The 13,802-nt window shown below is 40.1% G+C and overlaps 1 protein-coding gene across 4 annotated transcripts in view; it reads left to right on the top strand.

The window, feature by feature from the left end:
• The window catches only part of SLC44A5 (solute carrier family 44 member 5), a 204,363-nt gene that overhangs the window by 76,948 nt on the left and 113,613 nt on the right, over nucleotides 1–13,802 (top strand). For 2 of the 4 annotated variants that reach the window (XM_054038222.1, XM_054038220.1), the window contains exon 1: nucleotides 12,819–12,995. The exons of the other annotated variants lie outside the window; for them this stretch is intronic. In XM_054038222.1, coding sequence (XP_053894197.1) covers nucleotides 12,959–12,995 — 37 coding nt within the window. In that variant the 5' untranslated portion in view covers nucleotides 12,819–12,958. Of the gene's footprint in view, nucleotides 1–12,818; nucleotides 12,996–13,802 lie in introns of those variants that run through there. 4 annotated transcript variants of the gene reach the window in all.

A 13,802-nucleotide genomic window follows, 5' to 3' on the forward strand; every position in this document is an offset into this window, starting at 1 on the left:
TCATTTTCCTTATCTGTCCTTTCCTTCTGTCTACTCAGAACATAAACCACTTTCTCTGTTCAGTAGGTTTTGACTAAGCTTGTTTTTACTGTTGTGGTCGCTTTTTGCAAAATACTATCACTGCAGACAGCATCCCACTGCTACCACCAGCTGCCATCGATCCTCTGGGCGTGCTAGGCCTCTGACTTTTACACAGCCTCTCTAGGAGGATACTTCTTTAGTGCTGGCCCTAGACCTCCACTTTTGCAAGGAAGACCCTGCAGCTCTACTACTTCAAAACTGGGTCTTTGGATTCAGCACCTCTGGTTCTCACCATGGTTCCTCCAGCAGTTCCAAATGAGTTAGACTGTCAGAGACTTACCTATTCGGTAACACAGGACCCAGGGCAGCCTTTTCAAAAGAAGACTGCTTTTATTAGCCAACTGGAATACAGTATTTTAAGGCCCTTAGGTTAGACTTGAAAAGCAAGGTTTACATGCATGTCCATGCTCGCAACGTTACCTGCCTCTCTGACTCAAAGATGTCCAGGATTCCATCTCTCTATCTGCCCATTTGGCCGACATACCAGGGACTTTCAGAGCTAAAAGCGTAAGCTGCTAATGCTCTATAGCTCCTATTCTCTGTGTATTGGCACAGAGGGGGACTTGCAACTTCCAGTCACCAGAGTGTTACATAAGCATGGAGTATTATTTCATTTTCTTGTCCACCTTCTGTTGGAGAACCCTACTTTTCTACTAAGTTACTGAGAATTTTAGGGCCTAGGGACTGTTAACCTAGCATGCTTGCATCTGTAAATGCCGCCCCCAGCCCTTCCATGCAGCTGCGTCTCCTGTCTGGGGTCTATACAGCCCCACCATGGTGGGTGGGAGGGCTGGGAGCGGTACAGCTGTGTTGGAGAAGCTGCTGGTGTGGGGCGCTGGCTCCTGGGAGCAGCGGCCTCATGTTCTGCTCCTTTCGCCGCTGCGGTTCCTGGGACCCCTGAAACGTGCAGCCCTGATTAGCTTTCTCTGGCACAAATTCTCACAACAGTGACCCATCTCCATGCAATTGTTTGGCCTGGGCATGAAGGCAAGGGCTCCAGGTAAAAGGCCATGGCTCTTTAATGGTGAATAGAGCCTTAAGTAATGAGTGACAAATGGGTGATAGTTGTGATACAAACTGACATTGTATAACCTGAAATGTTTTTAAAACAGACTTGCTTTACCAGTTGGAACCATCCTAGTGGCCTTCAGTCTGAGTGGTTGAAAGTTATTAGGGTACACCACAGGGCTAATTAGCCAATTGCTTTACAACAGAGATGTGTATGTTGAAGATTAATGTTTATTAACACTTTCATTCTGCAGTAGGCATGATTTTGTTCTTTGAGTTGATAGGCAGAAAGAGAGACAGACTGTCCAGGAAATGCTTCACTCCTAAAGAAGAATACGGGGGAACATCCAATAAGCAAGCTCAGAAGGTGTTCTAAGGAAACTCTGTGTATAATCCTTTCCGTAGTTTGTTATTGCAAACACTATATCATTTCATGTCAAAAGGAATTTTGTAAAATCTGCGCTAACTCTTGATGTTCTTGCCAGCCTTGTGGGATTACTATTCAGTGATCAGCTAAATTACAGTATATTAACTGCCTTAATATACAGTTCTGTGCTTCCTGTGGTGGCAGTATAAAAGGTAGCATGTTAAAAATCTCAGTGGTATCCCATAATGTCTTTAATTTCAGAAGAATTTTAGTGTGGAAACTTTAGAAATTTGGCCACATGGATGAGGCTGGAAACCTATTTGGTCTGATTTTTAAGAGGGCATGGACACAGTGTTAAGTACCCAGCAGCCACCCCAAGAAAGCACTGCCTGCTCCTTGTTTATGCATAAAGTAGCTAGTTGGGTGTGTGATTTGCTGTCATTCATTTTGCCTTGTGACTAAAATGCGGAGGACGACCCAGCATGTTGCAAACATATGATTAATGTAAGACAGTACAGTGAAATTAGGGGCCTGAGCCTGGGCCAGATTTTGCTACCCTTTTGCACAGCTGGGAGGGGGATCAGCATCCTCCACGGCCGCGTGCCTGCCTTCCAAAGCCTCCCAGAGATCTCTCTGTGGGGTTGAGATCTGTGTGGAGGGAGTTTCAGAGAGAACATCAGCCCCTGGATGGTCCCCAGGAAAGGACTATGTCCTCAGGCTGTATTACTTTGCATGTGGAGTTGTGACGGGGTGATATCTGAGGGCAGCAATGCCTAGGAGGAGTTTCTGAAGCCATGATGCCAGGGAGCCCAGGGGGCTGCTCATGGTATAGAGCTGTCACGGAAGTACAGGACTTCAGTGCAGCTGGCCCCGGCCTCCTAAAAAGCCTGCTAGATCCTGGAACTTCACCTGGGTTTTTCCTCCCTTACCATTCTTGCAGGTTTTATTGCAGAAAGTGCTATCTGGCCCTCTTAGAGATGCCAAGTACCCTCAGCTGCACCTAGAGTCACTGGCATTTTTGAAAATCAGGTGCCGAAGTATGGACATAGGAGCCTAATTTTAGGCACCTACATTTGAAAATCCTGGCCAAAATTTGTCAAAATGTACGACTTGAGCCTGAGGGGAACTGAGCACCTGTAACTGCTGATGTGGCAGGCACCTTAAAAATACCAGTCAGCTGAAGTAGCAGATGGGCAGCATCTCACAGTATCAGGCCCTCTGAATTCAAAGTAAACTCTGTTATGTATGTAATGTATTGCAAAATGTATTACATATCACCCCTGTACAGAAATGAAAATGAACCTGTGCTCGTTTGTATTTTTGACATGTCTAGTTCCTGCTATATGACTTGCACAAATAATCATTGCAAAATGTTTTTCTGTGGAAACTAGATGAGGCAGAGTATTAGAGGGATAGCTGTGTTAGTCTGTATCCACAAAAACAAGAAGTCCGGTGGCACCTTAAAGACTAACAGGGCATAAGCTTTCGTGGGTAAAAACCCCACTTCTTCAGATGCATGGAGTGAAAATTACAGATACAGGCATAGAAATACTGGCACAGGTAGAGAAAGGAGTTACCTTACAAGTGGAGAACCAGTGCTGACAAGGCCAATTCAGTCAGGGTGGATGTGGTCCACTCCCAATAATTGATGAGGAGGTGTCAATACCAAGAGAGGGAAAATTGCTTTTGTAGTGAGCCAAGCACTCCAAGTCCCTATTCAAGCCCAAATTAATGGTGTTAAGTCTGCAAATGAATTGTTGCTCTGCAGTTTCTCTTTAAAGTCTGTTTTTAAAGTTTTTGTTGTTGTTGAAGGATGGCTACTTTTAAATCTGTTATTGAATGTTCAGGGAGATTGAGGTGTTCTTCTACTGGCTTTTGTATGTTACCATTCCTGATGTCTGATTTGTGTCTATTTATTCTTTTGCGTAGAGACTGTCCGGTTTGGCCAATGTACATGGCAGAGAGGCATTGCTGGCACATGATGGCATATATCACATTAGTAGATGTGCAGGTGAATGAGCCCCTCATGGTGTGGCTGATGTGGTTAGGTCCTGGTCACCACTCTGTGTTTTAGATGAGGTAGCATTGTCATAGGAAGGGGGTAAACAGCTTTAATTATTATTAAAAATTTACCCTTCTACTTTGCTGTTCCATCTGCAATGTCAGCCAGTTAGATCTTTAAAAAGCATTGTATTCTGGGAGCTTGCATCAAGAGGCATAGGAGAAAGTGCTTTTGAGTAAATTTACAGCAATTGGAGGGAGCTCAGTGTTGAAAGGAAAACTTAACCTTGATATGTACTGCATTATGTAAATTGCTTGCTTAAAAAATTAAGAGGAGGGGAAAAGTTAGTTTTCACTGTGAGACAGAATTAGCTTGACATTGAATCATTTTGCATCTCTCTGCATCTGACTATATTTATAGATGGACAAGTGAATGATCTATAGTTTAGTAGTGTGGAAGAAGAGCTACTACTGTAATCCAATTTAAGATCTGAGAATTTTTAGCAAATATTGTGCACTATGCTACCTTTATTTTGTAAATAATTAAAATATTACACTCCTGAACTAGGGCCTTGATCTTGCAATGAGTTCTACAGGGGCACTGTAGCCACTCTGCACCCACACAGATCTCATTGAGATCACTTGATCACTAACTGCCATCTTGCCATTTTTGTTAACTGTTTTTTTTTTTTTTTTTTTTTTTTTTTTTTGCCACATCTTCACAAATTTTGCACATACCATTTGTTGAGCCTAAATGAGTAACATTTCACCCACAACATGCAATGCTATTAAACTGATGTAAAGGCAAACAGTATACAGTACTTCATATTATTATTTTAAAAAGCTCAGTTTATTAATTCTTAATGCATAAACCAACCACAGAGCACAGGGACCTGTGGGAGTATCAGGAAACTACTGAAGTACCTAATTAACCACAGCAGCATTCTCTACAACAATTTTCAATTAACTTTTAAAGCAATAATTCAATGGTACCATTCCATAACAACATATTGTAAATGAACTTATAAAGAATGCATGGTACGGTCTGCCATATAATGAAGTACTGAGGTAGGAAACAAAGACCTCAGACATTCAGTGACTGCATAGATTGGGTGACAAGTAGACTCATGGCTTTTGCACCAAATTACAGACCTCTACTACCATTGGCTCTGTTGGAAAATCTCCACTAGCTCTTTGTAGCAGTAGGGCTGACATCCTTTGTATAAACACTTGAGCAGATCTGTTTACTTCCAGTAGAGGGAATCAGTGTATATACGTACAGGCCCTACTACATTATTTGTTAATGTGTACTTAAAGGCAACACTTTTTCTAGCCACATGATGGTGTCATTGTGGCTCAAACATCATCAAACCATAAGAAACTAATAATGTTCTAAATAATGAACTGCTGTTTTCTAGGGTTGATTAATAGCTTGCTGGCAAAATCCTAAGCTAGTGTATATCTGTGCTTAGCAATGTCTGTTGTGTGCTTTCTAATATGCCCCTCTGTACTCTAAATTTACTTTGACAGCTGATAAATAGATATGTGTTGTATGATAGTCCAATATAGGATTTGTTGAAGCAGACTTTGAGAGAGGCAGTGCAAATGGAGCCAGGCGTATATAAAAACTGTAATCATTTGGCTACCCTGCTTCTTTAATTCCATTCTCTTAAAGCATAGCGAAGAAGCGGGGAAATTGGGCACTTACAGTTGGTAGAATGAAGAGAGTTCACTCACATTGAGATTGGCTCACACGCAGTGGTGAATATTTTAAAATAGGTAAAAAATCTTAGAAAATCATCGTGTTCAATAGTAGTTAGATATGCTGGATTTGATTAGTAAATATTACAATGATGCTTTGTTTTGCAGTGGCAGAGTATGTAGTTTCATATACAGACTGTGTAGAGCTTTATTCAGGTGGCCATAGTGAACTACTGGCTGAGATGTTTTTGCATCTAGCCTTGTTGTGTAAAATTGTCATGGGAATCAACAGTGCTGCCTGTGTGTGTGTGTGTGTGTGTGTGTTTTACAACTGAAATTTCAGAATTGGTGTTTTAATCATATTCACTACAAGTAACACTGAAACTAGATACCAGTCAGGATTGCACATTGGGAATTTACTCTCAAATACTGTACATGGCTGAAGGGAGGTGTGGCTAGATTATTTCATAAAAACAACTTCAAGAATTTAGATTTGACACAACAGCTGCAATTTCACACAACAGCTGCAATTTCTTTTGCTCATTTTCTAATGCAGATATCACAATACCTAGAGTAAACAAACCAGACATGTTGGCACTGGCTGCTGTTCACAGTGCATTTTGTATTGTATTTCACATCTATGGTAACATAATGTGAACATCAACCCATTTTGTGTATTTGTATTTGTTATCTTATTTGTTATCTTAGTTAATAGCTGTTGATGGACTTATTTTCCAGGAACTTATTTAATTCCTTTTTGAACCTGTTACAGTTTTGGCTTTCACAACATCCCCTGGCAATGAGTTCCACAGGTTGACTGTGCATTGTATAAAGAAGTACTTCCTTTTGTTTTAAAACTGCTGCCTATTAATTTCATTGGGTGACCCCTGGTGCGTGTGAAGAAAATAACACAAAGAAAAAATGTTCCTCCAGTTCTTAGCCCCGTGACTCAAACCTGATGAATCTATTAGAGAGGACATCCAAAAGTAGCCCCTTCTGGGAAAGCTCCGGAGTCTGTAGCTTTTTGCAGGCATGTTAGTATTCTGGCTTTGCATTTTCCAAAACCTGCTTGCTCTGCCTCCTTTCAGTTACCGTCTTTCCTTTCACACTAAATGGGGAGGATGGGAAGAAGTCATTAAAAGACTGACATTTAGTGTTTTCCCTCCTCGTGTGAATAATCACACTGACTTAGGTGGAACTACTTGGATTTGGCCAGCCGTGGGTTATGTTTTCTGTCATAATAAAACTGGCTGCAAAAGCACAATTATTTTTTGGAATGTAGTATCTTGTTTTCAGTTAGCAAATAAACAATCAGTCCATTTCACAGAGAGCAGAATGTGGTGCATGCACAAATACACCCAGACATTTTAGTCTGCTCCCAGATCACAAGTACTAGCATCATGATCTAAGAGCTATTAATGTGGGAACATTTTGTAGGCACTGAAATAAAACATCCAATTTTGTTTCCAGCATTCTTAGATGCTGTACAGCTAGTTAGATAAATGAGTATTCAGGCCCTACAGTAGATAGGAATTTTAGAAGAAAAGTGGGTGTGTTTTGATGTGTTCATGTGGAAACCAATACCCAAATGTTTTTCTAGCTCACAGCTGGTTCATAGCACTGTTGGTATTTTGAGTTCTGAGAGCAAGGCAAAAAGTTTGTGTGGAGTTTTGAGTAACCATAGTAAACTGTTGGGAGCAATTGCTCATGTGTGCTTACCTGGAAATAATCCAAAATTTTGTCAAACTTAAAAAAATAAAAAATAGGAAGAATCCTTATATCCATATTTGACTTTCATGAATGTACATTGCTCTAAATCCAACTCATGCAAGTGTGTAACCATCCACAAGATTCTCCTTATGAATGGATATCTGGATTTGCAGATATAAAATCTGTAGAAACAGCTTAACTTAACTGTGTGAATAATAATAATTCTAGCTTATTTTTGTAGTTTATTTCAAGCCAAAGAATTCCAGAGTACTGTACAATCTATGGAGCTGATTCTCCTTTTGCTCACACTGGGGTAAGAGCCTGATACAAAGCCTGCTGAATTCAATGGAAAGGGCATAAGTCAGGAGTAATTCCAGTTAAGTCATTGGAATTTCAAAAATGTAAAAGAATTGTAACTCCACAGTCTGGATCCCTCTATTAATATACAAAAGCTTCATTGTGAAGCATTGAGGGTTGCTGCACATAAAGTGTACCTAACACACCCCAAAGGCAAAGAAACTAAAATTAAAACACCCAAGAGTACATACTTTCTCCTCCTCCACCCACCTATACCCATCTTAACATTGCCACAGCTACCGTACTGTACACCACTGCCCACGCACCACAACCTTAACTTTGCCTCCCTTTTGCACATCTCCACATACCCTTTAGGAGACAGGTTTTTGTTTTCCCCCCCCAACACTAGTATTTGTGGGTGTCCAGTGAAGCAGTCGGTTATGTTAGGAGAGGGTTGTTTAGTTAAAGGGTTATGTGGAGAAAGGCTGGCAACCCTACAGGGCAGATTTATGTCATGTGCATAGCAGTCCTCCACCCATTTCTTGGGAAAGAAGGCAGGAGGATTGCTGGTTCTTTCCCAGGCTTCCTCTCCACAAGGAAGCACTTCTCATATCAGCAAGCCACTGGTCTACAGACCTTGTCACTGATCTCCAGTGCCCTGTCTAGACTCCTGTCCACATTCTCCTTCTAGGTTCCTTACAGAGGCCACGGTCTGGGTGCCACGGCACTACATCATGTAACAGCAGAGAGCTAAAGAGAGACAAGTTTTTAAAGTGTGCTTATACAATGCTAGAAGTCTAAATAATAAGATGGGTGAACTAGAGTGCCTTGTATTAAATGAAGATATTGATATAATAGGCATCATAGAAACTTGGTGGAATGAGGATATTCAATGGGACATAGTAATACTAGGGTACAAAATATATTGGAAGGACAGAACAGGTCGTGCTGGCGGGGGAGTGCCACTATATGGGAGAGAGAGCATAGAATCAAATGAAGTAAAAATCTTAAATTAACCAAACTGTACCATAGAATATCTATGGATAGTAATTCCATGCTCGAATAATAAGAATATAGCAGTAGGGATATATTACCGATCACCTCACTGTGAAATGCTCAGGGAGATTACAGAGGCGATTAAAATAAAAAAATAATAATGGGGGATTTCAGCTATCCCCATATTGATTGGGTACGTGTCACCTCAGGACAGGATGCAGAGATAAAGTTTCTTGACACCTTAAATGACTGCTCCTTGGAGCAGCTAGTCCTGGAACCCACAAAAGGAGAGGCAATTCTTGATTTAGTCCTAAGTGGAGCACAGGATCAGGTCCAAGAGGTGAATATAGCTGGACCGCTTGGTAATAGTGACCATAATATAATTAAATTTAACACCCTTGTGGTGGGGAAAACACCACAGCAGCCCAACACTGTAGCATTTAATTTTAGAAAGGGGAACGACACAAAAATGAGGAGGTTAGTTAAACAGAAATTAAAAGGTACAGCACCAAAAGTAAAATCCCTACAAGCTGCATGGAAACTTTTTAAAGACACCATAATAGAGGCTCAACTTAAATGTATACCGCAAATTTAAAAAACAGAGAACCAAAAAAGTGCCACCGTTGCTAAACAATAAAGTAAGAGAAGCAGTGAGAGGCAAAAAGGAATCCTTTAAAAAGTGGAAATTAAATCTGATTGAGGCAAATAGACAGGAGCATAAACTCTGGCAAATGAAGTGTAAAAATATAATTAGGAAGACCAAAAAAGAATTTGAAGAACAGCTAGCCAAAGACTCAAAAAGTAATAGCAATTTTTTTTTTAAGTACATCAGAAGCCGGAAGCCTACTAAACAACCAGTGGGGTCACTGGACGATCGAGATGCTAAAGGAGCACTCAAGGACAATAAGGCCATTACCGAGAAACTAAATGAATTCTGTCGGTCTTCATGGTTGAGGAGGTGAGTGAGATTCCCAAACCTGAGCCATTCTTTTTAGGTGACAGATCTGAGGAACTGTCCCAGATCGAGGTGTCATTAGAGGAGGTTTTGGAACAAACTGATAAACTAAACAGTAATAAGTCACCAGGACCATGTGATATTCACCCAAGAGTTCTGAAGGAACTTAAATGTGAAATTGTAGGACTACTAACGGTAGTCTGTAACCTATCATTTAAATCAGCTTCTGTACCAAATGACTGGAGGATAGCTAATGTGACGCCAATTTTTAAAAAGGGCTCCAGAGGTGACCCCGGCAATTACAGGCTTCAGTACCAGGCAAACTGGTTGAAACTATAGTAAAGAACAAAATTGTCAGACATGTAGATGAACATAATTTGTTGGGGAAGAGTCAACATGGTTTTTGTAAAGGGAAATCGTGCCTCACCAATCTACTAGAATACTTTGAGGGATGTGAACAAGGGGGGTCCAGTGGATATTTTGATTTTCAGAAAGCCTTTGACAAGGGCCCTCACCAAAGGCTCTTAAGCAAACTAAGAGCTTAAGGGATAAGAGGGAAGGTCCTCTCATGGATCGGTAAGTGATTAAAAGATAGGAAACAAAGGGTAGGAATAAATTATCAGTTTTCAGAATGGAGAGAGGTCAATAGTGGTGTCCCCCAGGGGTCTGTTCTGGGCCCAGTCCTATTCAGCATATTCATAAATGATCTGGAAAAAGGGGTAAACAATGAAGTGGCAAAATTTGCAGATGATACAAAACTACTCAAGATAGTTAAGTCCAAGGCAGACTTCAAAGAACTACAAAAGGATCTCTCAAAACTGGGTGACTGGGCAACAAAATGGCAGATGAAATTTAATGTGGATAAATGCAAAGTAATGCACATTGGAAAACATAATCCCATATAAAATGATGGGGTCTAAATTATCTGTTACCACTTAAGAAAGAGATCTTGAAGTCATTGTGGATAGTTCTCTAAAAACATCCACTCAATGTGCAGCTGTAGTCAAAAAGCGAACAGAATGTTGGAAATCATTAAGAAAGGGATAGGTAATCAGACAGAAAATATCATATTGCCTCTATATAAATCCATGGCATGCCCACATCTTGAATACTGCATGCAGATGTCATCACCCCATCTCAAAAAAGTTATATTGGACTTGGAAAAGGTTCCAAAAAGGGCAACAAAAATGATTAGGGGTATGGAATGGCTGCCATATGAGGAGAGATTAATAAGAATGGGACTTTTCAGCTTGGAAAAAAGAGGACTAGGGGAATATGATAGAGGTCTATAAAATCATGACTGGTATGGAGAAAGTAAATAAGGAAGTGTTATTTACTCCTTCTCATAACACACGAACTAAGGGTCACCAAATGAAATTAATAGGCAGCAGGTTTAAAACAAACAAAAGGAAGTATTTTTTCACACAATGCACAGTCAACCTGTGGAACTCCTTGCCAGAGGATGTTGTGAAAGGTCAAGACTATAACAGGGTTCAAAAAAGAACTAGATAAATTCATGGAAGATAGGTCCATTAATGGCTATTAGCCTCTGTTTGCCAGAGGTTGGGAATGGGTGACAGGGGATGGATCACTTGATTACCTGTTCTGTTCATTCGCTCTGGGGCACCTGGCATTGGCCACTGTCAGAAGACGGGATACTGGGCTAGATGGACCTGGTCTGACCCAGTATGGCCATTCTTATTTTCTTACTGGGTTTCCTGTCCAGGGTGTGCAGGACCAGGCTTGCCCTTTAAAGTACTGTAAGTGCTGTAGCAAGTCAAAACCAGGAGAAAATAAAATTAATATTAAGGAAGGCAAACCTTTCCTGTGGGCTCAATGCCACCTTTCCATTGACCGTTTTATTTCTGAAGTTGCCAAGGCCTTAGCCTTAGCCACTACAGAAACAAAAATAGATTTAAAAAAAAAAATATTTAAGTATTGACACTTACCTGCTTTTCATGAGGTCTGTGGGATTCCTTTAAGAGTCTTTCCTTTTGGCTCCAAAGAGCTGCATTTGTGGAGCCAGCCAGAGGAGAGGTTTTCAGGTCTACACGCTGCTCAAATACATTGTCACTGTTGAATCTGTTAGCCCGCAAGGAGGCGGGGGGAGGGAAGGACGCAGCCCACTGACAGCTGTAGGAGTTATGCATGCAAGGTGAAGACAATAAATGAAACTATGAATTCAAATGTATCCATACCCTCAGGACCATTATCAAATCAGCGTATCTGAATCTCATCTGGTTTTCTGGGACATCAATTCAGTTAATCAGGGCTTCATTTTAATATTCTCCATTAAAGTAGAGTAGTATCCATAGATCATTATCTTCAGGTTTTCAACTATTTTCCCATTCAGCCTCATAGTTATAAATAAAACTTGTTAACTTTTTGTAGCAATTACCACTTGACACATGTCCAGCTGATCACTAATGTTTGCATACTTCTATTAACCCTGTTATCATGTCAGAAGTGAAATGTGCACCTTTGGGTACTTTGAGACTAAAAGCAGACAGATGTTCTATGGTGGGGGCTGTGAATTACAAATCTCCATAGGACCCCAAATTAATCATTGGTATTGCAGGGTATCTCCAACTCCCAGAAGTTAATAGTACTGTCTATTCCTCTGTGTTTGGGGAGTACCTTACGCTTTCTGGGCACTACCATCATATCAATAAATAATTAATATTAATATTAGAAAAGATATTGCAATTTAAGGTATGGTATTTTCAAGCTGTCTTCCAAAGTTAAAAACACAGAGTAATTTTTCAGCTCTAACAGCACCCCTAAAAAAAGAAACAACCTCCCAAACAACTCCCCCCCCAACATTTATTGCCATATATAAAAACCCTCTACACTTGCAAGTAGTTAACAGCAAAATTTTCTTTCTACATAGATACAGTTTTTACTATATCAAAGCAAGACAACTAGTGAGTGGGATTAATTACTCCAGGAGATCTGAAAGCTTCTACTCTCCAGTTGCCTGGAATTGATGAAAATGAAAATCTTTTGAAATCCACAATAAATTGACATTGGCACTCATCATAGAAATTTTTTCCACCAAATGTATGGGCCGTGCTTAACTGAGAGTCTCATTTTGACTTAAACTAACAAGCCCCATAGCAACAAAAAAGATGTCATGGAATTACAGCTGTTACAGAATTAAAAAAAAAATCTGGAAGCGTGTGTGTATGTGTGTGTGCGAGTATGTGTATCTATATAATATAGATTTGTATAGAGTATACATGTGTATATAATAGCAAGAGAAGCGCGCACGCACATACACATACAGAGATTTGCCCAAGAACAGCAGAATTTGCACCTTTAGTGACCTCCCTTACTCTTTCTTTGCTGGGCATATCGATACTTATATCTTGCCATGTGTTGCCAGTTTTTGTCGCGGATTCTTTTTCTAGTTTGATAGCGGCTCCATAGTACTAGTTGTAAGTCTGTTGCTCTTATGTAGTAAGCCTGACTTTGATCCCCACTCTCATTTTCTCAGATGAACTCTCATTTGATGTTTTCCCACTATAAATATGGTACAACTTAATAAGAGCTTTAAGAGAGCTTCCCTTTACTCTGTGCCATTTATAGCCCCAGACTGGTCTGGAGTAGGTAGGTGGAGCAGTGGGTGATATCATTTTTCTATTAGCAGAAAGCCCTGCCTCCTCTGTAAATTTCCATTCCTACTGGAGGAGCCTATGCCACTCCAAGCAGCTTTATTTTTAAACCTGGTTGAATAGTACTTTTGTGGATTAAGCCTACTGGGGAAACTGCTTCCAGCACAGAAGTCTGCAGTTAATACCCCTCTTAGACATAGCTTGCTAAACTGATCAGGAAGCAGTAATATGGCTAGGGAAGAAGAAAACTACTACGGGAAACATGGTAATTTACCTACCTCCTTGTGTTCTCAAAAAATGAAATGCTTCATAAGGGCTCTAGCCAATGCCCTTTGAAATCAACTGGAGTCTTTCCATTGACTTCAGTGGGTTTTGGATCAGGCCCTAAGTGGCTTTAGCTAACTTCCTCCATTATTTGCAAAATCATGTAATCTTTTCCAGTATGGAGCTTGCAGCTACAATTAATGGCAGATAAAAGGTAGAATTTGTATAAATATAACTGATTTTCATTTTAGACAAATGATTTAACTTAAAAAATCACTGCAGTGTAATGAAGTGTGACAGGCGTAATTTTGTTTATTATTTAGACTTTTTTTAGAGTTGGAATTGGGAAGTTAAATCTCATTTGACGTATTTATTGTAATGGAACAATAATTCAACCTAAAATTCCTATTATAAAATAGGCTATGAAATAGAACTGTCTAGTCTGTGAAGCATGATTATCATCTCCATTTTTAATTCTAGCAAGAAAATGACTGTAATTATTCCACACCAGTGGCTACTTCCCCCATGCCTCCCAAACTCTTAAAGGTTTTAATCAGCTTTCAGAATTAAATGTTTTGTTTTTGTTTTCAAAATGTTGCTGATATGACACTTAGCAACTGAGTTGTATTTTTTTTTAAAGAAGGGGTTACCTAGAACAACAACAAACCCCTTCCTGCGTCTACTCTCTCTATTCCTTCTTTAGAGACAACTTCAGTAATTGGGGAGTGGTTTTGATGTATAACTTGGAGAAGGAGAGTGAGAACAAGCAGTGTGTGCCCATGGTTAGTTGTTACGTGAAACTATAATC

The sequence above is a fragment of the Malaclemys terrapin genome, chromosome 8 (genome assembly GCF_027887155.1).
Source record: "Malaclemys terrapin pileata isolate rMalTer1 chromosome 8, rMalTer1.hap1, whole genome shotgun sequence".
Lineage (NCBI taxonomy): Eukaryota > Metazoa > Chordata > Testudines > Emydidae > Malaclemys > Malaclemys terrapin.